Genomic DNA, 27102 nt, shown 5'->3' with positions numbered 1-27102 from the left:
ACCCCCTTTTTTCTGCTGAGACATTCATGTCTAGCAGCTGCACAAACAGAAACCATTTATCCCCCTGGATCAAACAGAAATCTCGGTGCATCTACTTTCCAATTCTTCAAGCATTTTCCTCTGTCAAATAACCATTGATACACCCTGTCATGATCTTCCACTTTCAGCAACCCCCTGGGTTCTTTATATATGGCTTCATAATATATTCTACTGCATTTCCTTCTCCATACCAGCTCACATGGTCTTGTGATGGAAACAACCATTCCTCACCTCTACTCCCCTCTGACACATCTGAATCCCACTCATAATCATATACTGAAATAACAGACATTGATCATCAACTCCCATCTTATGGTCATCCAATTTGCAACCTGCATCATTGGTTTCCAACTCTCCCTCTGGACAAACTGCCAGACTAAGACTATAACCAAACCACTCATCCTTATGTTGAGCATCAACATGAGGTGTATCCTTCATAAACCCATTTCCCTTCAACCCATCAACATCACACATAGCGACTTCATGCACTGTAGACTCATCATTGTCACTTCCCTGTAGTTTCTCCAGCTTCAAGTCCATTGGTGATCCTTTAAGATTCTCCACATCTTGCATAGGCATCTCTACCAAGTCTAAGCTCCCCAAACTGCCAGGCAAAGCATCTTGGTCCCCCTGACCAACAACAATAGCCTCACATGCATTCTCACTACTACTGACAATCGACTCATTCTCTTGGGCATGACAAGGAACACACACCTTATGATGATCAGCAACCGCATATGCAAAATGGAGTACAAGATACTAGTCCTAGGGCTGACATGCCCAACACACTAGAGTGTGTTCACACAAGGAAAACCCTTGCCAACATAGGGTAAAAAGTGCCCGTGTGAGTAAGACTCTTCACACCAGGACTTCCCAGAGGCCAAAGGCTAACAAACCTCCATGAGCTGAATGGTGTGAACGTGTACAGGGTGTAGCAGACTACCCTGGTAGAGGTAATAAGTGTAAAGCTTTGTGAAAAGCTACAAACTTTTCTCTCGAAAGAAACTTGGTAAACCCATCTGCCACATTGTCATGTGTAAGCACGTAAGTTAAGGCTATCTCTTCTACATGGAGCCTCTCCCTGACATAATAATAATGCACCTCAATGTGCTTTGTTCGTGCATGAAAAACCAGATTTTGCATGACTGCTAATGCACTCTGCTTATCACATTGAAAATGATGATGGAAGACAACTGTCTAATAGCAAGATTTGCCAATAAGCGGCTAAGCCATACACATTCCATAGTAGCTGTGAATGTTTCCCTATACTCAGCCTCACAACTAGAAGTGGCCATTATTGGGGCTGCTTCTTGTTGAGCCATGAAATGCCAAGAAGGAAATAGTTACCACTAGTTAACACCCTAGTGTCATAATATCCTGCCCAGTCACTATCAGTGTAGGTGGTTAAGCATAAAGAAGATGCATTGCTATAAAACAATGCAAAGTCTTGAGTGCCTTTAAGGTAACGAAAGACACACTTCACTGCTTGTGCCATTGCTGAGTGCTAGGGAAATACATGAATTTGCTCAACTATGACATTGTATACTGAATATCAAGACAGGTAGTGCATAGATATATAAGGCATCCAACATCCTATTGATAAGTGGTTGCATGAAAAGGCTCACAAGAGTTCTCAAGGGATAACATGATGTCGGTCTCAACTGGTATAAATTGGATACCGAAATAATGCAAAAGCCCCATGTCTATAACATCAAATGCATGTTGTAATTCAGCGAATGAAAGCTAAAATTTACCCCTCATCAAGGCCATCACGAGCAAATCATCCCAATTATTATCCTCCAATGCATCAAAGGGAGAAAGTGGCTCCTCATTTAATGCAGAAGCAACAAGGGTTGTATCAACAAAATGAGATGCATGTCGAGAGGCAGCGCATGTCAGCCGACACATCGGACATAAGTGTAGGCAGCTTATTGCTAGCAGATAACTCTTTGTGAGTCACAAATGGCTGCATCCCCTTCAATTAATGCATCACCCATGGCATCCTGATCAAAATGTGGCTGATCTGGAGCAATATGGGAATGTTGGACTGCTTAATTGGCTGATTGTCCTCAGCAGCAGTGAAAGGCTGATTTGGAGCTAAAGAAGGCTCAACAGATTGAGTAATACGAAGGTTGATTGTCCTCAGCAGGCAGCTGATTTGGAGCTAAAGAAGGCTCAATAGATTGAGTAATACGAAGGCTGATTCAGAGCCAAAGAAGGCTCAACGGATTGAGCAAATAAGCTTGAAGATGTAAGCATTCTAGACAATGTGCTATAATCACAATTTCCAACAGAGCAATGCATAAGTTGTCAAGGGCCACTGAATGCTAATACATCAACAAAGGAACCAATGGTCAAGCTAAGAAGGTGATAATCAACAAGAATGGAAATGGGGTGATATAACAATTTTCTAGCATTGTAAGTGGACTGAAAATGCTAAAAATGAAGGGAGAAAGAAATCCCAAATGAAAGAATCTGTCAAGCGGGGGAGCAAGGCATACATCCAACCATTACTATGAGAGTATAAGGTAACCTCTTAGTAACACCATGCACTGTGGTGTATGGAAAAATAAAAGAGATGTGTAATCCCACACATATTGATGTAGAGAAACCCCTGAATTATGGATAGTGGCGAGGCAACCAAGCTGAAGACAATGTAACATTCTGACACCTGTAGCATCCATGTAAATGATTTGCAAAGAGGAGGCAACAAACAAGAAGCTAGGAAAGAGAGTAATACATCTCAACAAGTAAACATCATTGCATAAAGGTATGTCTCCAAGACATAGCACAATTGAGAGGTCAAATGCATAAGTGACCAAGGACATCACCAATAGCAATACACAACATGTGTCCCCCCTTAAATGCAATAGCCATAGAGAAGATTCAATTGACAAGTGCTATAAAGCAAAATCATCAAAGTACAGATTATCACCAAAATCTATGACTGGCAAAGCAACATCATGCAATGAAGATGTAGTGGCTAAGACACAATCATCATGAGCCCAATTAGCCTCTTCCATTGTATCATATGAACCAACACCAACTAACAATTTTGCATTTGTATCAAAGTACCAATCAGCATCCGACAATGATAAACAAGAAGCATGCAAATCACTGCATTTAACTATTAAGGCATAGCCATCATGTGCGAATTTTCCTTCCTCGGCATTGTCAATGGTAGTTGTAGCAAGACCTTGCTGCTTCTTCTTTTTCTCACTCTTCTCTGTCCACTTCTAGCATTTCTCAATTACATGACCAAGTTTCTGACAATAGTTGCATCTCTTCTTCTTCTCAGTTTTCTCCTCTTGGGACATAGGAGGATCTGAATTGGCTTGTGCTTTGCCCTTAGGTTTAGCACTAGAACTAGCCCCTGATTTTCCTTTGCCATAGTGGGAGGCAGTAAAAGCTTGATCTGTAGAGCAATCATATTGTTCTGATTGGAACAAGATTGCTCTTCGTGTAACAAGAGAGCTACCAATTCATCAAATGTGTACAAATCTGTATTCCTCTTTGGAGGCAAAGAGTGGTAGCAAATCCTTGATAGGATTCAGGCAAGCCATTGAGAACTATAGAGACAAGTGAACTATCATGTATAACCTCATCAATATATTGATTAACTGCTCTCTCATATCCTTGACACGGGTCATAAATCCATCCATAGAATCACCCTTATTCATATGCTCTAAGTCAAGATTTTTTTGTAGATAAGCCACATGAGCTTCAATGCATATCTGATACCGAGAAGTAAGTATATCCCATGCCCTTTTAGAAGAAGTACATGAATGGATATGAGGTATGACTTGTCATTTACATGAGAGAGCAATTAGGGTAGAGCCTGCACATCTTTAGCATCTCAACGAAGTTGTTCTTGTGTAGAAGGAACAGGTGCAGGTAGTGCACTTCCACTGGAACTAGGATCGGTCGTTCCAACAGTGGATCCACTATACGTGCCAGCTGCTGCCGATGCGGAACCAACAGGCCTTGAGTCAACACCATTGGAACCATTAGGCCTTAAGTTAGCACCACCAGATACATACACCCACAAATTATTTGCCATTAGTACATGCTTCATCATATATGCCCACATGGGATATTTGCGTAGACTAAAGTATATCTGACATAGGTAGAGGCTGCACGTGACTCAAAGTACCTTAAATGTTTGCTCAATGCATGTGTAAACTTACCAAACCAACAATCTGCAAGTCGAAATCTGTAGGCAAAATCATCGGGATGAGAAATCTGCAGGTTGAAATCTACTGGCGTGGAATCGGCAAGTCATAAGCGATGTGGAATCAGCAGGTCGAAAGCTGGCGTGGCATCAACATGTCAGAATCTGACGTGGCATTAGCGGGTCGAAAGTTGACGTGGCATCAGCAGGTCAGAAGCTGACGTGGCATTAGCAGGTCAGAATCTGACATGGCATCACCAGGTTAGTAGCTGACGTGGCATCAGTAAGGCAAAATGGGTGGTGTAGATTCTGTAGATCAAAGTTTACAGGTGGAAGCAACACTGAAGTGGGGGATCAACGGTAGAGGGCTGAGGCGCGACTATCTAGGCAATTTGGGCCATTGACCACCTTAGGGTAAACTTGGACAAGAAAGTAAACTCGGCCCGCCCACACTCTCTTGTGCACGCACACAAAGACATACATGTGTATACATATAGGCATGTGCACACACGCTCTCATGCGTGCACACAAAATCGACACACATGCATGTACATATACACGTGCATCCACATACACATGCACATAGATGCACACCCACACTCTCTTGTGCATGCGCACAAAGAGACATACACGTGTATACATATAGGAGTGCACACTCACACTCACATGCATGCACACAAAATCAACACACACCCAATCACACACATGTACGTATGTGCACACACACCCTCACATGTGCCCGTGCACACACACACGTGCACATGACAGACATACACACACTCACACGCTTGCGCACACACGCACAACATACACAAGCATACACATGGAAATATGTGCACACAAACACACGTGCACATATGCATGCACATGCACGCATATATAAGCATACATATGCATGCACATGCACGCATATATAAGCATACGTGCATGTCCACACACGTGCACATATATACATGTGTGCATCTACACACAGGCACACACAATCTCTCTTGCGTACACGCACATCGACACATACACGTGCATACACATAAGCACATGCACACACAACCGTACACACGGTGCTGCACGCGCACATGCAATTTCGTCTGCACACACACAATCATACGTGTGCACACACAGAGTCGATACACATAGTCTCAACATGTGAGGGTAATGTGAGAGCTGCCTTTATTCAGGCTTTAATACATAAAGGTGCACTCACATACATGTGTGCACACACACTATCGACACATAAAGGCACACACACTCACACATGCATATGCATACACAGAGTTGGCGCACACCCACTCGACACACACATGCACACACACACACATACACTTCCACATGTGTGCACATATATAAGCACACAGAATCGAGACATGCACAATCACACACTTGCACGTGCATATAGAAATCAACATATACATACATATGTGTGCACGTTTACATACCCACACACATGCGCACACATGCACATGATGTGCATATACATGTATATACACACACTTGCATGCTTACATGCACACACAAGCATAAAACACACAAACATCCACATGCACATGCATGTGCATGGACACTTGAGTGTGCAAACACACACGTGCACGTATGCACACACACACAAGTGTTAATGCATACGCACACAACACACACATGTACGTACATACACACATGCATCCACACACACAAGCACATAGATGCACACCCACACTCTCTTGTGCACATGCACACAAAGATATACACGTGCACATGCACACAAAGATATATATTTGTGTGCACATGCACACAAAGATATACACGTGCATACACATCAGCGCATGCACACACAAACACACACACACACACACGAGGTGACAATCGTATGCATGTGTACACAAACACACACACACACACACACACACACACACACGAGGTGACAATCGTATGCATGTGTACACAAAGTTGACACACACAGTCACACACATAGTTGACACACACATAGTCTAAGCGTGAGGGTAGCATAAGCAGCCTTCATTAATGCTTTACTACATGACGGTACACTCACACAGACGCGTGTGCACACACTAAAGGCACACACACTCGCATGCATGTGCACACACAAAGTTGGTGTGCACACAATTGACACACACATGCACACATATACACACATACATGTCCACATGTGTTCACACACATAAAACACACACACACACACACACCACTCGTACATTGTCTGGACACAAGGGTCTATACCTGAGGTAGTGCGAGAGAGAGAGAGAGTGTGTGTGTGAGAGGGTGCACGTGCGGGTGCATACGTGTGTGTGTGTGTGTGTGAGAGAGAGAGAGAGAGAGAGAGAGAGAAAGAGAGAGGTGAACCTACACACATGAACACACATATTTATAGTAGTGTTCAAGCCCAACAAAACATATGCATATCCAAGTATAGTCACTCATATTCGAATATAAGCTCACAAGTTGGCACATAATGCAATTGAAATATTATTTCGAGGTGATTGCTGAGTTTTGTTTTTACGCGCGGGTCCATGACTTGCGTCTCTCCTACCACATGCTCTCTCTTTTGCCACATGGCAGGAGGATCGCATGCCCGTGGCAAGAGAGGGCGAAAGCTACCATGTGGAAGCACTAGAAGGCAGTGTGTAGGGTTCCAAATTTGTTCCTACCATTGCCACGTGGCTTGCTAAACCTGGCAGCCGTGTGAAGCGACCCTTGTTCAAAATGTAAAAGACGAAATTGAAATACTGCCGTTTCCCTCCCTTTTCTGTTGAAACTTCTTCATGGCCATCTATGGTGCGTAGTGTTTTGCTTTCCTGCATTCCCCATAGGGAATAATTTACGTCCCTCAGCAAGCATTTCCACAGAAACAACTAGGAATAGTCGAAGTACATGCTGCCAGAGAGGAAGCATCGTCTCCTGATGTGCGGCAGACGTCTTGCTCGGCCTGGTTTCCACAGGCGAAGGAAGTCAGTCGGAGGCTTTTTGTCAGGGAAATCCAGTGCTTGCAACAGCACGGTCGTCACAGGAGAAGGAGGCGAGAATCGAAGAGGAATTTAAAGAGTAGCAGCAGAAGGCATGAATTAGGATTTCTTTTCGCGAAAGCAGATGCAACACGACACGGAAGTCTGAATTACGTTTTTTTGGCCGTACGTTTGGAAGAGAAACCATGTCGAATCCTGTCCCTTCTTCTGCTGCTGCTTCCTCAGGAGGTGTGGCTGCTTCTCCTCTCCCTCCCCCAACATCCATGGCCACTCCCCCCCCCGCTCCGAGGCTGAGCGCCAGGAAGAAAAACGCCGCCATTGCAAACATCAACACTCCCGTCCGGCGCAGCAGCCGTGAGCCATCCACATTTGCTCGAGAAGATGATTCATCTCTAATGGTCGCCGGAGCCGTGGAACTGGCCGGAGGGGATGTCCTCCCTGAGAAAGCCTCTCTTCCCCGCTCCTCCGACAAACTGGCTGCACAGGCTGTGGATGATCAACCCCGTCGAGAAGTGCTCTCAACGAAGCCCAAGCTTTTGAAAATTTCCCTGCAAGCGAAGCCCTCGGGCGGTGCCTCAGCTTCTCGACAACACCTCTTGAAGAACTTGTTTTCCCGTTCCTTTCTTGCATTTATCGTCGTGGCAGGCCTTGCAACGACCTTTTGGAGCTGGAGAGCTCCTCTGCCTTCTTTCCATGCCATCTCGATGGAAGGCCAAGTTGCAGACCTGGAGGAGATTCTGAGGAAGACTACCAAAATAATGCAGGTGCAGCTCGAACTTGTAGACATGAAAATTCACAAGGAAATAGAAGGTCTGAGAAAGGAGCTCGAGGAGAAGATAGATGAGCAAGCCACCTCTTTTGGGACCGAACTGCACAACATGCAGGCTGAGACAAAGAATATTGAAGCATCTTTGAAGAGCCTAACAGAAGCAGGGTTTCCCTCCAGGCATGATGTTTTGAACCTTATAACTGCTGTTGTAGAGGAAAGAGCTGCTCAAGGAACTGGTGAGGCGTTTAGCTTGGATGATGTTCGTGTAGTGACAAGGCGTTTGGTGGAAGTTGAGCTGGAGAAGCATGTAGCAGATGGAATTGGTAGAGTGGACTATGCATTAGGAACCGGTGGAGGCAAGGTTGTGGACCATTCAGAAGGTTTCTATCATGGTTTAGGGATTGGTTGGCGTCAATTGGCTGGAAGTTTCACTAACATGCATTCTTTGGCAAACAAAATCTTGGAGCCTAGCTTTGGGGAGCCAGGGCAATGCCTTCCCCTACGAGGAAGCAATGTATATGTCGAGATTGCTCTTAGGACTTCCATTTTTCCTTATGCCTTCAGTCTAGAGCACGTCTCTAAGGTACTTCATTTTTCTTTCCTATTCTCTCTGTGTTGGGCACTAGAGATTGACGAGTATAAATTTTTTGGTTTTCCATAGGTAGTTGATGCATCCTCATATATATAAATAGGTATCTGTGTGCGCACGCATGAGAGAGAGAGAGAGAGAGAGAGAGAGAGAGAGAGAGAGAGAGAGAGAGAGAGAGAGAGAGAGAGAGAGAGAGAGAGAGAGAGAGAGAGAGAGAGAGAAGTGGTTGTCAAAATGTATACGCAATTTTTTTCCCAACAAGAAACTACCAATGGTGGTTAGTTGTTGTTTGAAGGTGTAGGCTTCAGAAATAAGCACCAGCCTGTTGAAAAGAGGGTTACTGCTTACAGGCCAGCAAATAATTCCTCAAAAGGAAGTTTCTTGCTTTATTGTTATGTTTTGCCTACACTTCAACTTTTTGTTTTCATTGATTTAGCAATCAATCTATAGCTTGGGCACCTTGTCTCTTAAAACACCGTTTGTTTGTTAGTTTTTTGAAACTAAAGAAGAGAACTTTGAAGCATTTTTTTTTTCCTAGAGCCCTGACATGGCCTTGAGTATTTTGAGAAATTTAGCATTCAGGTGTTGACTCCTGTTGCCCAAAACAAGGGTTAGCTTGGAGATTAGCCACACCCATGTGTGCACATGACATCCCCTCTTGCTAAACTCGATGACAGGATTCCAACCTTTGACATTGGATGATTGTCATCATCCCTTGTCTCCTCTCAGACTCCCAAACTTGTCATCCTTCCTTCCTAGCAACTTTTTTTCATTGAAAACCTTGCCATGTCTCGGATTCCATTCCAAATCTACTGTTGAGATTTGTGCATCTGTTCCACTTTGTCCCCTTGCCTTGATGCCATGTCCCTAAACACTACAATGGTCTCCTTCTCGAGGTTGATAATGGCATCTTTGCTCCACCTCCTTGGAACTGTTTTCTCGAGAGCCTTCCTTGGTATGCCGCAAATGGCATTTGGCCCTCAGGGCTACCAAACCCTTCGGGTTTGCTGACATCAACCAGCCCCATGGGATTTCTACCTTGGTTGTGTTACTCTCCTTGGACGTGTGCACCTTCCTGGGACACCTTCAGCACTTAGCCTTGTTTGAGCCTAATGCTCTAATACCAATGTCACATGCACGGAAGCTCTATGTACATTCTTTCAGCCCTAAGTATGCTGAGTAGGAACCTTGATGCAAGAAACCAACAAAGACAGAGAGAGATAGTTGTATTCTCAGTGTATTATATGGTACAAAAGTGTCAATATGATAGTATTATGACTATATAAATCTGTGGCCTTTAACCTCCCAAAAGGTTATCTAAGACCATCTAAAGACCTGGCTCTTGACCTGCCCCAAAGGGGGTCATGTGACCTTCTATATCCTAGCCTAGCCTTTATATAGGCTCTTCACGTGCCCACCATAGTGTTGCTTTGGTGGGTATAGCAACGATAATGTAGTAATCCGTAAGCAGCATGATAACTAAGTGTTCTCTGTGTATATTTAGATTTTGTTGGAGCCAATGGATCTATAATCTATTGCCATTGCATCATTCTAGGTCCGTGGTGTTCTCACCCAAAGAAGAGATGTAAACTGTGGTCTTTGAAAGGCCTTAAGCTAACAGCTTCCACTCTATGCACATGCCATCAATGAAAGAATGTGCACAAGCGGAAGCAATGAACCTGAGAGAGAGAAAGATTGCAAGCAAGAATTGAGCTTTATTAGCTTGAGGTTACAGAGTACAAGAGCCAGCAAATAGGGCAAGGAATGATATGTTGGAATGAATAAGGGAGCAACTCTTATATACTAGTACATGAAGCAGTTGTGTAACATGTGGAGGCTTCGGAGAAGATCGGTAACTTCAATGCTCAGAAATTAGCACTCTTTTTCGCAACGGAATTAACGCATAAACTGAATGAAAGTGTGCATAAAATATATATAGAGAGAGAGAGAGAGAGAGAGAGAGAGAGAGAGAGAGAGAGAGAGAGAGAGAGAGAGAGAGAGAGAGAGAGAGAGAGAGAGAGAGAGAGAGAGATGGATGGAGAGGACACAGTATTGGGTCCCAATTACCCTCTGTAGGGCCCCCACCACGGATGGTGTATTTGCTTTATTAGAATGATGTGAATCTGAAAAGAAAATACAGAGATCCTTGACCTTTCTTGGTTGAGAAAATCCCTGCCCTTGACTTGTAGTCCTTCACCCCTTTGCTTAGCACCTTCTTGGCTTGTCTAGTCCTTTTATGCTTGAGCTCTTGGTGAGAAATGAGATGAACTGGTGGGATTATGGACTCTCCTATTTATACTACTCCACCTAGAGCAGTCGGCCAGCTGAAGTCCAGGCGGCCAGCATTAAATGTCCCACGACTGAGTATTTCAGCATTTAATGCTAAAAAAATCACATAAATTCCAGCGCTTCTTTCCCTTGTTGGCTGGGCATTGAGAAAGTTGCCCTGAACGACTTCATGACACACAGTTGGCCTTTGTAGAAAAGCCAACCATCGCGTATCAAAAAGTGGCATGGTCCTGTGGCATCCGATGCCTGTTCCCACTTTGTACCGAATTCCTCGGAATCGGCGTACGTGTGCTTTATGTCATCGAGTCTTGTACCAACAAGATCGAGTCTAGTGGTTTGAATCGTAGTCACTTGTCCCTTCCTGCTCAAAGCATCGGCCACTGGATTGGCCTTTCTTGGAAGATACTCAATCATACCACCGAATTACTGGAATATCTGACTCCAGCGATGGTCAGTGCGAACCTCAAAGTCACGGCCATATAGAAAATGTTTCCAATGTTTCAAGGCTTGTATAACTGCTAGGAGTTCACGGTCATAAACTGAGTAGTTTTTCTCTGCGGGCAGTAACTTACGAGACATGTAAGCTACTGGATGACCATTCTATTGCAATCCACCTCCAATTGCGATGTTACTCGTGTCGGTGATCACTTGAAATGGCTCGTCCCACGAGGCAAGTGCTAAACAAGGTGCTTCTGATAAAGCCACCTTGAGGTTCTTGAATGCCTCCAATGCTCGTGGAGTCATTCGAATCTTTTGCCTTCTTGTCTTCACTCCCTTTAGTAGATCGGTGAGATCTGCCGAGAGTTCAAAAAACTTGTCGATGTGGGTGGAGTATGCCTGGCATATACCCACGAATGATTTAATGTCATAGGTTGTCTGAGGTACTTCCCAGCTGACAATCTCGGCCACTTTAGCCGGATCAAGTCGAATGCACCTGGCACTAATTATGTATCCCAAGTAATGCACCTGGAACAGATAAAATTCTGACTTCTTTTCGTTGACGTAGAGCTCGTTGCTTTCCAACAACTTAAGGACTTTCTCCACATCAATGTCATGCTGCTCAACCATAGCTGAAAATACCAGTATGTTGTCTAGAAATATGAACACACTTTCCAATCAAATCTCGGAAAACACGCATCATCATGCGGTTAAATGTAGCTGGGGCGTTCGTCAAGCCAAATGGCATGACCACAAAGCCCGTTCCGTACGGAAGGTTGTCTTGGGGATGTCCCCCTCCACAATCCGCACCTGGTGTACCCACTCTTTAAATCAAGTTTTGAGAACACCTTTGCTCCATTCAGCCTCTCGAGAATATAATCAATTCGAGGCATCGGGAATCTTCTCTTGATAGTCAGCTTGTTGAGTGCACAATAATCGACACACAAACAGAAGACCCATCTTTCTTCTTGACAAATAAGATCGATGCTGCAAATGGCGACACGCTGGGGCGTATGAAGCCAGATTGCAACAATTCTTGGAGTTGGCGGTCCAACTCCGATTCATTGCCTTGGAAAGGTGATACGGAAACTTGCTTGAGGGTTCCGAGCCTGGGAGGATGTCAATCTTGTGGTCCTCCGCTGTGGACGGGGGGAGCTGGGGAGGGAGGCTGTCCCGAAGAAAAATCTTCTGGAACTTTTCATGGAGAATTGAGTACTTCTCGGAAGCACTGGCCACCAACTGGGCTGTTTGGATGTAAATCATCGCACACTGTGCACCTTTCCTGATTGCTCGCTTAGCCTGCAAGTGGCTTATGAGCGGAAAGTTTGGAATTCGTGGCTCACACTTAATGGTCACTAGGGCGTTTGACACATTCCGATTGATCTGGAACGTGTGCTTGTCCCACTTGACATCAGGAAGAAACTTGTGAAACCACTGAATGCCCAAAATTTTATCTGCTCTTACAAGAGGGGCAACCATAAAATCACGCACAAATTCTATGCCCTGAATCACGAACTTAGCACCTAGAGCTTCATACTTGACGCTCGTTGTCATGCCTGTGCTAAAACCCTCAACCTGTTTGTCCACCGAAGTCAGGTCGAAACGGGCACGTCTAGTGGCCTGTTCCGTGACCACATCCTCCGTGCTGCCGGTGTCAAACAAGACAACGACTCTCTGGCCACCTATGTAGCCAAAGGACTTGATCAATTCGTTGTGCTCATACTCTTGGTCATGGGCGCCCTTCTGCTTATCTTCGAGCTCTCGACTAATAATTGCTCCAACTGAAGCACCGGGATTGAAGAACTAGGGGTAGCCCATGGTCACAGGGAATGGGCATTTTTAGACTTGGGAATGTTGGGGATGGCAGCATCTTCCTGTTCCCATTCCCATCCCATGTCACTCTATAGTCACAGGGAATGGCCATTCTCAATCTTTTCCGTCCCCATTTCGCGTCCCATGTGACTATGGGGTAGTTGCTGGGGTCTGTGTGGGAGCTGAGCTCACCACGGAAGCTGTGGAGGCAGCGACGGTGGGCTTTGGAGGCTTCTCAGGACAATCCCGAGAAGTATGTCCTTTCGTATGACAAAAGAAACATCTACCCTCCTCCTTGTACTGAGAAAGCTCCTCAGCACTCAACTTGCCACCTGTCTTGCCTGCCTTCGCTTTCTGGTCTGGAGTAAGCTTAGACGCATTGTTCGAGTTCTTGGAGCTAGAGGCTCCCGGGCTCTATCCTGGGGAAGACCTCGTCTGGTTCTGGCCTTTGCCCCCCGAGGCGGTAGCCTTGGGAGAAGCCGGCTGGGAAGTCTTGGGCTTGTCACCGTTATGTTTCATTTCTGCACTCTGCGCAAGCGAGAGTGTGTCTTCAAAGGTGGCTGGCCAAAACATACGCACCTCCCATTGGATTTGCGTATCAAGGCCATACAAAAACTGCCCTTTCTTGTCTGAATCAGATAAGCCTAATTGCAGACATAAAGTCGAAATTCTATTGGCAAACTGAAGGACTGGTTGCGCGTTCTGACGCGCTCCCCTGAACTCGTCTTCGAGTCGCTCAAGGTAGTGGGGCGGTAGAAACCGCTGCTTAAGGTTGCGGACAAACTCGTCCCACACATAAGCTGCTATACCTACTCTGGTGTGGTCCTTGCTCTTTCTTGGCTGAGAAAATCCCTGCCCTTGACCTGCAGTCTTTCACCCCTTTGCTTAGCACCTTCTTGGCTTGTCTAGCCCTTTTATGCTTGAGCTCTTGATGAGAAATGAGATGAACTGATGGGATTATGGACTCTCCTATTTATACTACTCCACCTAGAGTAGTCAGCCAGTTGAAGTCCAGGCAGCCAGCATTAAATGTCCCACGACTGAGTATTTCAGTATTTAATGCTGAAAAAATCACATAAATTACAGCGCTTCTTTTCCTTGTTGGTTGGGCATTATGCGCATGCTTCTACATGGCTGGACAATGCTTTTGCAAACAATTTGAGGGCTGGGCAGCCTGTATGGGCTGCCCCATACTTGCCCTACAGCCATACAAAGGTTGCATCTCCTGAATGTCTGCCTTTAGGGCTGCCCTACAGCCATACAAAGGCTGCAACCCTACAGCCATACAAAGGCTGCATCTGCCTTTAGCCTGCCCCTAGGGTTGTCCTACAGCCCCTCCATGGCTGGTGGGTTCAGCCAGGGCCTTCCTGGCCCTCATGGGGGTGGTTTCACACCATCCCCATGGTAACACTAAGTCTTGGGGTAGCCCTATGGGCTGGCCCCTTGTTCTAAAAGCAAACTCTAACTAACTACACAGTGATCTGGCATCCGGTACCATACTCATAGTCACAGGGGACGGAGGGGACGGCAGCTTGGAACGCGGGGACGCCGATTCGGGACGGACCAGCAAAACGGGGACAGACGGGGATGGACGGACGTCCCCCATGGCACGTTTCTCACAGGGGACGGCGACGGGGACGGCGCAGGGACAGGGACGCCGGTGAGGGACGGACCTGTGAGGGGACGGCAGAGAGACGCCTGCCGTTTTTGGCCGTTGCGCTTCCCATTTCTAGCCGTTTATGGCTGTTGGCTTTTTGAGGCTTGTTTGGCCCTCTCTCTCTCTCTTGCCCTTGAGGCTTAAGTTTGAGGCTTGGGCCTTGGGCCTTGGCCCTTGAGGCTTGGCCCTTGCCTCTCTCTCTCTCTCCATAGTGTCCGATGCGGCACATATTATGAGATGGAGGTACCTCCATAGTGTACCTTCCAGTTCCAGTTTCATTTTCTAGGTGCCAGTAGTATCATCTTTATTTTTTATTTTTTTGGGTTTTTTTTAAAAATCCAGACATTGTATCAGATCCACCATGATGTAACTTTTGGTCTCATAGGTCATTATGGCCTTTTGAAGACGTTAATATAACATTTCATTTCATTTCATTTCATTTCTCACTTGCCCTTGCCTCTCTCTTGCCTATCTAATATCTATATATAGAACAAGGCTACAAGGCTACAAACATGGAGTTTAGCGTAAACGGCCCCCCTGCGGAGGGGGGCGTGACTCACGCCCCCCTCCGCACCTTCCCCCAAGTAGGCTGGTGTGAAACTACGCGCCGCAACGAACTCAAAATTTACAGCCCATATGCAGTAGGTGTATAATAACTCACCGCATATGCATGTAGCCTGGTTGGCAGTGTGCCAACCTTCTCCAGAATCGTCTCATGCTATCTGGCCACCATCCGGTGTTTAAACTGGGACCTATCAGGTGACCCGTGCTACTCATAAATGCCTTCTCATATAGGGGGGACTCACAAAGTAGAGTTAGTCGGTACCTGCGTAGTTACTTGAGGGTGGAAAAACTAAGAAAAAAAGTATTTTTTGAGTGCCGTTCCCTCCCCCGTCCCCGTTCCCTAGTTATGGCCATCCCCCGTCCCGTCCCCGTTCCCGTCCCCCGTTACCGTCCCCCGTTCCTTGTGACTATGACCATACTAGATACACAGGTCTTGCACCTTTTGTACAGATATGTCTACGTGGCATCCAAGTGCAGGATGCACAAGTCGGCTGTAGGAAAACAGGCCGAAAGCTTCACGACAGCATAAAAGAAAGATGCAATTTTTTAACAACCCCTCTACATCTTGAAGTGTGCAAAAAGGTCAGAAGAAAACTGATGAGACGAAGGTGCGACCATGGACACCTCAGCATGGCCAGTATTGAGTACACATGCACATGTCAGCTTGTTGTCTTCAGACAACATAATGCCACTATAGAGAGCAAAAGAAAATCTGCTTGGCTCCAAACTCAAAGTAGAACTGTGAACACATCACATCCAATAACCTCGAACAAATGAACATGGAACACATCCTGTCCATAGTCTCTGCTAACCAATAGTTCTGGAACTCATCCGAACCATGAAGGAAACTTGGTTGATCCTGGAACTCATCCGGACCATCAAGTGAACTTGCATGTCTTTATACTAGGAACTCCGACACACGGGTCCCATGCTCCAGATTTAATATAAGAGAGCTTTTGAAAGCTCCCTCACCCGCCCACAAGCCGTTTTTGGAAGACAGCACGTGGGGGATGTCCTTAGGATCAGAGCAGGACACCAATCATGTTCTCTCCAGACTGTAAGGCCTTGGGGAGAGCTGGGGTTGTCACTAGACGAGTTTGTGTCAGTGTCATGTGACTTGTCTTTGCCCTTCTTTGAAGACTTGCCCTTGTCCTTGGCTTTGCCTTTGTCCTTTGACTGACAATCCTTTGACAGGTGGCCTTTCTTCCCACACTTGTAACACCGACTCCGAACTTTCTTCTGTACTGTCAAGAGTGCCTGATCAGGTCCAATAGACGATGAAACTTTCAATTTCCCCTGAGAAACTAGGATGGATTCCTCTTCCAAGAGGAGAGTGCATAGATCATCAAACTCGAGGGAACGTGTTGTGGTCTGAACCCGCAAAGCTCGGGAAACCATGTCATAATCTGCAGGAAGCCTGATGAGGAGGAGAGCAGCTAATTGAGAAGAGGTCAGGGCAGTACCCACTGCCACTAATTGGTCATGAATTACCTTAACCTTCATCACAAATGACTGCATGGAAGTCCTTGCTGTAAACTCCAGAGAAAAGAGCTGACCCAATAGGTTGACAGATTGCATTGTAGAGTCTTGTGCATATAGGTCTGTCAGCTTTCTCCAAACAGAAGCAGCACAATCCAATGTTTGCACGGCGGGGGAGACCTTTGGTGAGATGGCTCATATAAGTGCAGAGTGAGCTTTTGAGTCTTGATTCTCCCAAGCTGAAAGTTCGGTGAAAAAGGCATCCTCTTGGTCCTGAGTCCACTTCCTAGAGCTGGTAGGGCGTTCGAATTTACATTCGTGGCCCTAAACAATCTCCCAGAGACCATAGTTTGTACCATTGAGCTTGTCCTCCTTGTTCGTGCAGGGGGGACCCATGTCTGCCTCAAAGAAGCTATGTCTCAAACAACCTTTGTAGCTAAGCAATCCACGTGCTCTCTCAAGCACTTTTCCATAGGATCCAACTAGGGACTAATAGCCCCCTCTGAAGATGTAGGTTGGACAGCAGCAACAAAAATGCAGAAAACACACCAGTGAGAACCTCCTACAGGAAGAGGGAGGGGATCTTGGAGGGAGAGGAGTTGATGTGCCACTTGTCTGATGCACTTGCTGAATCTGCAGCTATATCTCTTCCACTTGCCTCTGTAGAAGAAAACGCAGCCTGGGGGCTGGCTGACAGCAGTTGGAGAGCTTGTAGAGAAAAAAACGCAGCTAAGAGAGAGAAACGCAGCCACTGTTTTGAAGGATCTATAGCTTGGAGAATCTAGGGAAGCAGAAAACGAAGAGGAACAGATTGTGCAGCAGCCAAAGCCTAGGCGAATGATATTATGAAAGAATGTGCACAAGCGAAAGCAATGAACATGAGAGAGAGAAAGATTGCAAGCAAGAACTGAGCTTTATTAGCTTGAGGTTACAGAGTACAAGAGCTAGCAAATAGGGCAAGGAATGATATGTTGGAATGAATAAGGGAGCAACTCTTATATACTAGTACATGAAGCAGTCGACTGTAGGAAAACAGGCCGACAGCATAAAAGAAAGATAGCATAAAAGAAAGATGCAATATTTTAACAATCAATGTACTGCAAGGAGAGGACTTTCTGTGATTTTTGTGCTCTGGTCATCAGAGTTGCATTACAACTTGTTTACATGGCAAAAAAAAACCGTTTTCATGTTTGCATGACGACATTGCATTTTCACGAGGTTTTTGGCATTATAAGTTACAATGGCTTGAAACCTTTGTCAACCTGCTTAAATGTTTACAAATGCCTCTTGCAATGGGTTTTCATACTACCAGAGAATTAGTCACGAGATCGAGTAAGGCAGCTGTCATCACTTTCAACCCCTTCGTTTTTGGCGCTGCACTTGCATGTAATGTGAGCCACTACGGTTGCAACCTTGTCATGCTCCATCGGCCTACCTAGGGCTTATTTATTTCTCTTCCTTCTCTCTTCTGCCCCGTTGCATGGGTCCCACGATAACCTAGCCTCTGATACCAATGTTACAGGGGCTGAGGACGATTTGTGATTAAGGCGTGCGATTTACTACTTTGATGCCTTAACTTTAATGTTGAAGAGAAGAGAGGAAAGAGACATCACTCTAGACACCCGATTGGGTCTTAATAACCGACCGAAAGCTCCCCTGGGGTGTATTTGCTTTGTTAAGAAGTTGAAATGAGTACACTGTACAATGCAGACTCTATCCTTGACCTGGTAATATCTTCCTCCTTGATTAGCTAAGCGAAGGCCCATGTATCCTGAACAGGAGGCGGGAACTTGCTGATCTGAATGGGGTCTATGTGGAAGGAGACTGCCTTCTGAGTGGGGATTTTGGGATGCCTGTTTTGCGGGGCTGCAGCAAAACGCTGATGCCTGTGCGAAGAGGATTTCTGACTTATCTTTGATGCTCTACTGGACGTGATTGGTCTCAGGTTACTGAAGTGGGGAGAGTAGAGAAAACTACCTTGCTGTACGGTTTGCTGCTGCCCTACCTTCTGCCCCACCTGCCGATGTGCATCACTAACCCAAAGCTTTACTAGTCACCATTTGGGCATTCTCTCCACTTCTGACCTGCTTTGGACCTATGGACAAGCTCCAAAGTGGACATCATGCCTTTTGGTAGGGGACTTATGTCTACGATGAGAGTGATTAGGTTGGATATGTGAAGCCGGGGATTTCGGTTCGTGCTCGTATTTAGAGTATGGCATTCTGGTTGGCCTATTGACATAATGTCTACGCCCGAAATGACCACTCGTTACACATGGACATACTTGCATGCTTGGAACTGTTTTCACATGGATTATTAAGACGTGTGTTTAGTTCACAGGTAGGGGAGGTGCGTCCATGAACTATGCGCTTGAATATGTATGGTGACCATGCTTGTGGGCTATATAGACAAGGAGTAAGTGTGTCTTTAAACTCTTTATTGTTCATTTATGTATGGCTCATTTTTTTGTTTTGCAGTCGGATTTGCAATCAAACAGCGTATAAGTGAGTTAGGCATTCACACATCGTCAAAGAGTGGGCAGACATAATTTGGGTCATTTATCCTTTTCGGTTGGCCAGGCCATTGACCACGCACCCTCCCCACCTATGGGAGAGGTGTGGCCTCGTTGAGGTGGCCTAATGCCAGTTTCTCTTTGCATGAAAAGCTTATCTGTCTCTTCCTCCTTCCTCATGAAATAGGCACCTCCTTCAAGAGAGACATTATTAGAGTTTTTACTCATAAAATCAGTCCATAGTTGTTATGCTTGCTCTTTTGTAGTTCTTTTTCTTAGTGGACTTATATATGGTCTATTTACAGCTTTCTAGCCCCGAATTGACCTAATCTACTACTCTTTCATGGATTTTTATATGATGACAAGGGTTTTGAGAAGTTCTGTTGTCGTCAATCTTCCAAAAGCTAAAACCCTAATTTTACAAAAACCCTAATTCAGTTGAAACCTTGATTTGTAGAAACTCTAGTTTCATCCAAGAGTGTTGTGGAGTATTCTATTATCATTACTTCGACCTAAAGCTAGAAAGTGTCTTTAAATGGAAATCGATTCTTAGGTAAGAGTTTCTTATGTTCTCTAAACCTACTCTACATCCGCGTTCTTGGTCATTAAAATCTTCTATGTCTCAACGTAGCCCACCCTTGCATGTGTATGGATGCCAGTGGAGCATAGTTGCTTGTGGGAAGATATTGGGGATTGGGTAGCGAGGTTCTTCGCGAGTGAAGTTGTAGAATGAACCTCTACTACGACACAACATGTTTGAAACTGTTTTCATATGCATGAATGTCGTTGGGAATCTGGCAAGCATTGCCCATTAAGCTTGTATGTATAGTTCCTTGATAATACAATCATATTACAAGGGGGGTTGGCTCGTTTCGACCCTATTGCAGTGTCATTCAAATTTTTAGCATTGTTATCTTGTTTTGTGTTGTGTCAATTCACTTTTTTTACAAGCATTAATAGTTCAAGTGTGTCAAGATTTTGCTCAATCCCGACCGAGAGAAATTACATGACTTAAGAATATCGATATGTTGAGGTGCCACTAGATTATGTGACATACCTTTATATGGAAGCTTTCGATCTTTTTTTTTTCCCAAAGATAAAATGCTTACATGGTGTCCTCATTCCATTTTTATTCTCATTGCGTTCTCATAAATTTTTAATTTCATGCGTGTTGGAATGAATTCTTGCCCTCCTGCTCCTCATGTTGCCATGTAGCAGTGTATTATCCCACATAGTGGGTTGGGGTCAACTTCACCCCTCTATATAGGGCTAAATGTCCATTGGTCTCCCCTCATCCCCCACCTTTATGGTGGTTCACGGGATCTTCAAGTGGGGGGACCTAGCCGGTTGTTGGTCTCGGTCTGTATGCGGTTCCGCGTGGTACTTTTATGGTATCAGAGCCTCGTCAACTCCTACTTGGCATCGGGCTTCGCATTCAGGGGGGTGTTGGAATGAATTCTTGCCCTCGTGCTCCTCAATCTACCATGTGGCAATGTACTATCCCACATAGGGGGGTGTTGGAATGAATTCTTGCCCTCGTGCTCCTCAATCTACCATGTGGCAGTGTATTATCCCACATAGTGGGCTAAATTCCCATTGTTCTCCCCTTATCCCCCACCTTATGGTGGTTAGTGTAACTCCTCCTTGGCAACGGGCTTCGCATCATTCAGGGGGTGTTGGAATGAATTGTTGCCCTCATGCTCCTCAATCTAGTGGGTTGATCCCGCATAGTGGGTTGATCCCACATAGTGGGCTCAATGCTCATTGTTCTCCCGTTATCCCCCACCTTATGGTGGTTATTGTAATTCTCTACTTCAGGATAGTGTAGCTATGGTGTTGTATTCACTTGATTTTTTAATATTTCTTTCAACACTTTTTAAATATGCGTCAACATTGCGACAGCCAGCCAAAAAATTGAATCTAAATTCGTAACTGTTCTAAATTGCAGAGTGTTGCATATGATGTTTCAAGTGCTCCTAAGGAGTTTCGAGTGTTTGGTTGGCTAGACAAAAAGGATGACGCAGTTGCCAAATCTATGACAAAAATTCTTCTGGGGGGATTCGTCTACAATGTTGAGAAGAAAAATGTGCAGACATTCATGATTCCCCAAGGTTTAAGGGGGAATTTGGTCAACATGGTGAGGTTAGAAGTCCTTTCGAACTACGGAAGCTCCTCACATACTTGCATTTACAGATTTAGGGTACATGGTTCTGATTCAAAAGCAGTTCTGGCTTCTCCCACCATTTGAGGAGGTGTGGATTGCTGGATTCCTTTCGATGGCAAATGGGTTTCTGGCTAGCAGGCACTCAAGGGCTGGCAAGACTGACAAATGACTCTCATTTTGTATTTTCTTTATATTCTGAGTACTATACGGTTTATGCCTTTCCTTTAATATTTAAGTACAACTTTACCCTTTGTTTTCCTGTGTAAAGTAACGTTTTGTGTTGGATTCCCAAGAGTCATTTTTTGGTCAAGTGGTCCACTTCTCTCCCCTGTCAAAGGTGTTGCCAATCTGCGGAACGTCTGCAACAATGGTGGGTCCTGATTCTGCTCTTTTTTAAGAGCAGTGCTCTCTAGAGATGCGCTTGCCTTGACATCCTTATGTAGGTTACGACTAACTTACAAGGAAGTCGATGTTTGATTCTATCGATAAACTTTTAACCGGCTGCTTGGCCTGTACTGAGCACCGTAGTACTGTTGCAGCAAACAAGAAGACAGTCTGAAGACACTAATGTCACACCTTTCAAGGTTCCATTTCTTATAGACTTGAAGTTCTTCCTTCCCCCTCCTTTATGATCCATGTAGTCCTGCATCACCATAGGCTCAGTACTGGATAACTGCATGTGCATAGTAACAACAAAGAGGTTTAACATAGATAGGCTGAGGACTGGATCACTGCATGCTTTAGTGCAGGGATGATCTAGATTATAATGTTCCGTCTTATCTCACGTGAAAGCTTACATGTGAGATGAGCCACCATATTGTTCTAGACGACTTAACCGAAGAGATTACTTTGAAGAAGAGGTCACTATGTATATCCCACAAAGGAGCACCAGGGTAATGCTGGTTAGGAAGACTAATAGAAGGTCATTGAAATTGGGAAGGAAACGAAATCGAATCTGTCTGTCCGACTGAAAACGTAAGTACTTCACCCCGATGAGGGCTGTTATCTTTAGTAATGTTCTTGACACTGGTTAAGCTGATCACAAGCGTCTGTATGACAAAGTATGATAGAATACAAATCCATGACTTGATGAGGAGAGGACACTAAGGAGCTACTCCAAGAGCTGAAGAAGGGTAAGAGAACCAAGAAGGACAAAAAGATGAGGGGGATCCTCCAGTAGGTTGAAGCTAAATCCCAACGCTTAGATGTAGAAGCAGCGCAGGAGATATCTTCATTGAAGCAGGTGCTGGAGTAGCAAGAAGCACAGTGAATTGAAAGGATAAGCATACCAACAAGCGCAGCTCCTGACTTGCCACTTCCCACACTAGCCTCAAGCCCTGCCCAGATGGTATTCACAAACTTCTCACCACTCCGTGACTCTATCATCTCGGATCAGCCACCTTCAGTGAAGATTGGTGTAGAACAGGCTCTAGAATAATAGGTGCCCCAACCAGATGTAAGTGCAAGGTATGAAGAAGCTACATAAGCACAACCAGAGGCCACAAAGAGGAAGGCCACAAAGCTGAAAAAGAGAAAGAGAGCAGAAGAGCCTACAAGCCCCAACAAGAAGAGGCGAATAGAAGATAAGGGCACAATAACAGAAGGTTCCTTCTTGCACAACTTAGAGGCTGATCAATTCCTACAAGAAACCATGGAAGGCCTCAATAGCATGTTGCAACTGCAATTACGTGACGAAGAGGACTCTTCCTCCATAAGTGCCTCTATGTGGGAACAGGAGCAAAGGGTATGGCGATGTCAATTACTTACTACTCGTATGCTCCATGACATGAATGCCACCCTATGGAAACAATCACAAAGAGCAAATGATCAAGTGTAAGCACTTAAGGAGAAAATGGTTGTGTAGCACTTAAGGAGAAAATGGCTGTGCTCCATGACATGAATGCCACCCTATGGAAACAATAACAAGAAGCAAATGATCAAGTGTAAGCACTTAAGGAGAAAATGGCTGTGCAGCACATGCAACACACAGAGAGGTAATACTTAAAAGCTTAAAAGCAGCACAAGAGCAGGAAAACAGATTCCAAACATTAGAGGAGCACAAAAAACTGCTCAACAAGACAGTGGTTTAAAGGATCAAAGAAAACATGGAGCTCAAAGCACAAGTAATCCAAGCCAAGGAGTAGCTTCAAAAGGAAGTGACACATGTGAGAGAAAGGAAAGAACAACATACTCAACAACTTAAGGAAGCCCATGCCACGCTCGAAGCCAAGGAAGAAGGGTTTAAGGGGCACATCACTGAGCTAAATGAAGCCATTGCTGCAGCCGGAACAAAGAGTGGTAAACCTTCAAACCGAAAGGGAGCAGATAAACATAGCCCATGTTGAAAAACTCAAAGCCTTAAATGAGGTGATCCAAGCAAAAACTGTGGAGATTGATCAGATGTTGGCCAACCACCAGCAGGGGCATGAACATGTACATCAGCAGCTAAGCAGCCTCCAGAGCTTGGCAACAACAGAGAGGCTGAAGTAGATTGAACATGCTAATGCAAAGACCACCATTGCAAGAAGAGGCTACAAGAAGATATGATGAGCTAGCCGCTGCTAGAGAGGTACGAGAGGCTGTCATTTTTGACCTCCTTACCACCAAAGACTCAAGGATACAAGAATTGGAACGCCAGCTTGCCATGCAACAAAGGACGCACTGGATGGAAACAACTGATAAATTACAACTCCTCATCGAGCCTTAGAGATAGGTTTGTTGCCAGTAACTAATACCAAATGCAACACCCCATAGTAAGAATCCACTTACATGTGTGTACGCCCCCAAGACCGATACAAAGAATAGCCTGAGAAGCATGATGGAAGCAATGTAAATCAATGCAACACTCCATAGTAAGAATCCACTTACATGTGTGTACGCCCCCAAGACCGATATAAAGAATAGCCCGAGAAGCATAATGGAAGCAATGTAAATCAACGCCCCCAAGACCGATACAAAGAATAGCCCGAGAAGCATGATGGAAGCAATGTAAATCACACACACCATACGATGAGTACACAATAACACGTCCACGGAACATAGAAAGGGTAGGCTAGCACTCACCAACCAATCATAGGCTCCAAACTCTTAGACACCATTGGGAATCTTACGACATTTCGACTGACATTCAGAGGATTTTTTGGCGAAAATTGTGGCATTCTTATAGGAAGCCACAGATTTCCTCCTTTATCTGGGTTTCTCTTCATGGTGGTATGGCCACCAATCAGTGGAGGTCAGTTTACTGGTGCTTGCCCAGCATGCCCTAGATGTGCAGGAGTTTCGGAGTCAGTTTACCATTGTTTATGGGAATGCAAGGAAGCACAGAGGGTTTGGTCTACGATTGCACACCTCTTTGGTAGGATTAAGAGGGATGCTATCATTTCTTTTGGTTCTATCATTTGGTTGACACAGTCTGGGCCCCACAACTGAGATTCGAGGGGACTGATAGGAGCTTGGCCATTATGGTTAGGCAAGGAGTTGCTCGGCAGTGTTGTCTTCAAGATTTGCCACTTTCACAGTTTGTCCCTCCGGCACAGAGGTTAGACAGTTCTTGGGAGATTATTGCTAGCATCTCAGCCTGGAATATCTGGAAGGCTAGATGCACCGAGGCTATTGAGGGTACTCTCGTTCTTGTTTCTCAGTGTCTTTACAAGATTTGGAGTGATATTATTCACACCATCATGGCTACCTAGGCCAAAATCCAGGGATCTTTGAGGGCTGCAAAGAGGAAGCGCGGCCAATTTATGAGAGTGGGACATTGGTATCTTTTTCACGTCCTCTCATTCGGGACCCTATTAGCAGCAAAGGGCTCCTGATTGGTTGAGATCTCCACCTTTCTAAGTGTGAAATCTCCATTTTGTTTTTTTTAAATCATACTTAATAGAAGTCTCCTTTATGAAAAAAAAACATACACAATGGTAAGATACCCCCAATCTAGAGGCCAACACAACCCTAGCAAGCTCGCACCCTTAAGACATACGTTTCCCATACCACACGCTCCCAGACCTCACAACTATCACTCATAAGGCTAACCAATGGGCTAACCCCCACAAGCTAGGTCCCTTGTGAGATTCGTTTCCTAAGGTAGAATCCCACACACAAACTCCATACAAATGAGCTATGATCCCATCTATTTAGTCCAACAACAAGTTCACATAAAAATCATTAGCCTCGTTATGTCCACAGTCCAAGCACAAGACATAACAAGGGACATATGAGTTCTTTCAACCAAAAGATCATGGAATAAAAAAACCAATTAAATTTAACGAAGAAGATAAAACAAAGGAAAAAGAATATTATGTATTATAATGATTTTTCTTCAATGAAAAGGACTTATAAAAGCAAAGGATGAAGGAATCAATAAACCATGCATAGCAGTGAATAAACCACATAGGTAGCTAAAAATACCAAGATAAACAAGAGGAAGGCTCAACAAAGTATGAACCATATTTCCATTTATTGAGGAAGCTCTTCATTCTAGCAACCATGAATATGGAGAAACCTTGTAGCCTCCACAAAATGGCCATAAGTGTATACACATTATTATACCAAATGCAAGAAAGAGAGAAGGTAAGGATGGGGTGGAATTGTGTGGTGTGTGTGTGTGTGTGTTGGGGTTGTGGAGGCCATCATTTTCACAAAGGAAAGAAAAATGAAGTAAAGAGAAAATGACATAAGATTTCAAGTTATAGAATGAAATTTTTTATGAAAATAAAGCATGCTAAAAACAATACAATCAAGCAATCAAACAGTGTGTATAATGTTTCCATTCCTTGAGCAACCTCTTCCTCTTGGCTGGAGGAACCTTGATATCCACGACCTAGATGCTCTCTCGTTCTCTCTCTCCCCAAAAGGCAAGCCAAAAACTTCTTTACCGATGCTTGAAAATCAAGCATTAGGTTTGGCATGCTTTTAAAAGCTGGTTTATTTTGACAAAAAGAAAGCTTTATGATATATAAACGCAAGCCTGTACATAACCCTCTTGGCTTAATGACCTGAACATGCTCTTGATTGAAAATCAAATGGTCCAAAAGAAGAAGATAAATTGAGCGAAAGTTAATCTGAGGGACACCTTTTTTTTCAAATGATTGATGCACCTATTCACATCGAGCGCTTGTCTTGTTGCCGCTCTTCGAGAATGATAGTAGATGGTTCCAAGGATCCTTCAGCCTAGGGTACCTGTGCTTCTTGAGTGCCTTCTCGAATGGGAAGGTTAGTTGCATGGCTGAGCACTTTAGTAAAGAGATAGGGGTTACACACCTTTGATTGGTGTGACTTGAGGTAATTCTCCATTTTGCGATGTATGTACCACGCCTAGTCTTCCTCTTTTTCTTCATGGACCTTAGCAATGCAGTTTAGGGGTACCCTTTTATATCTGTCCACGGGTTTTACCTGCATGAGCATAGACATGGCTATGCAAGCCTTTTCATCTACTTCATCCATTATATTTCTGCCCCATTGGAGTTATAGGAAATGCTCTTCAGCAGCGTTTCTTCCATGGGAATTTGCTCGAAATTGTGTACATGTGTCGAGATTGGTGGGGGAAATTACAGAGCATCACGTAGTAGCTCCTTTGTGATGAGGACTTGCTTGATGGTGCCATCTGACTTTGTTATTGTACCTCTCTTGGTGGCTTTGTCATATGATTTCAAATACTCCGCACATA

At 44.7% G+C, this 27102-nt stretch overlaps 1 protein-coding gene across 1 annotated transcript; it reads left to right on the top strand.

The window, feature by feature from the left end:
• The first annotated feature begins 6944 nt into the window (after positions 1-6944).
• On the top strand, positions 6945-21681 carry LOC147630648 (SUN domain-containing protein 2-like). The gene is made up of 2 exons (XM_086810581.1): positions 6945-8516; positions 21222-21681. Exons 1-2 carry the CDS (start codon positions 7350-7352, stop codon positions 21519-21521), a joined length of 1467 nt encoding a protein of 488 aa, XP_086666707.1. The 5' UTR covers positions 6945-7349; the 3' UTR covers positions 21522-21681.
• Positions 21682-27102: the final 5421 nt, after the last annotated feature.

This window comes from Cibotium barometz, chromosome 16, assembly GCF_041138505.1.
Source record: "Cibotium barometz isolate CiBa-2024 chromosome 16, ASM4113850v1, whole genome shotgun sequence".
NCBI lineage: Eukaryota > Viridiplantae > Streptophyta > Polypodiopsida > Cyatheales > Cibotiaceae > Cibotium > Cibotium barometz.
The sequence above is the reverse complement of the archived record's forward strand: the minus strand, read 5'-3'. Positions and strand labels throughout refer to the sequence as shown.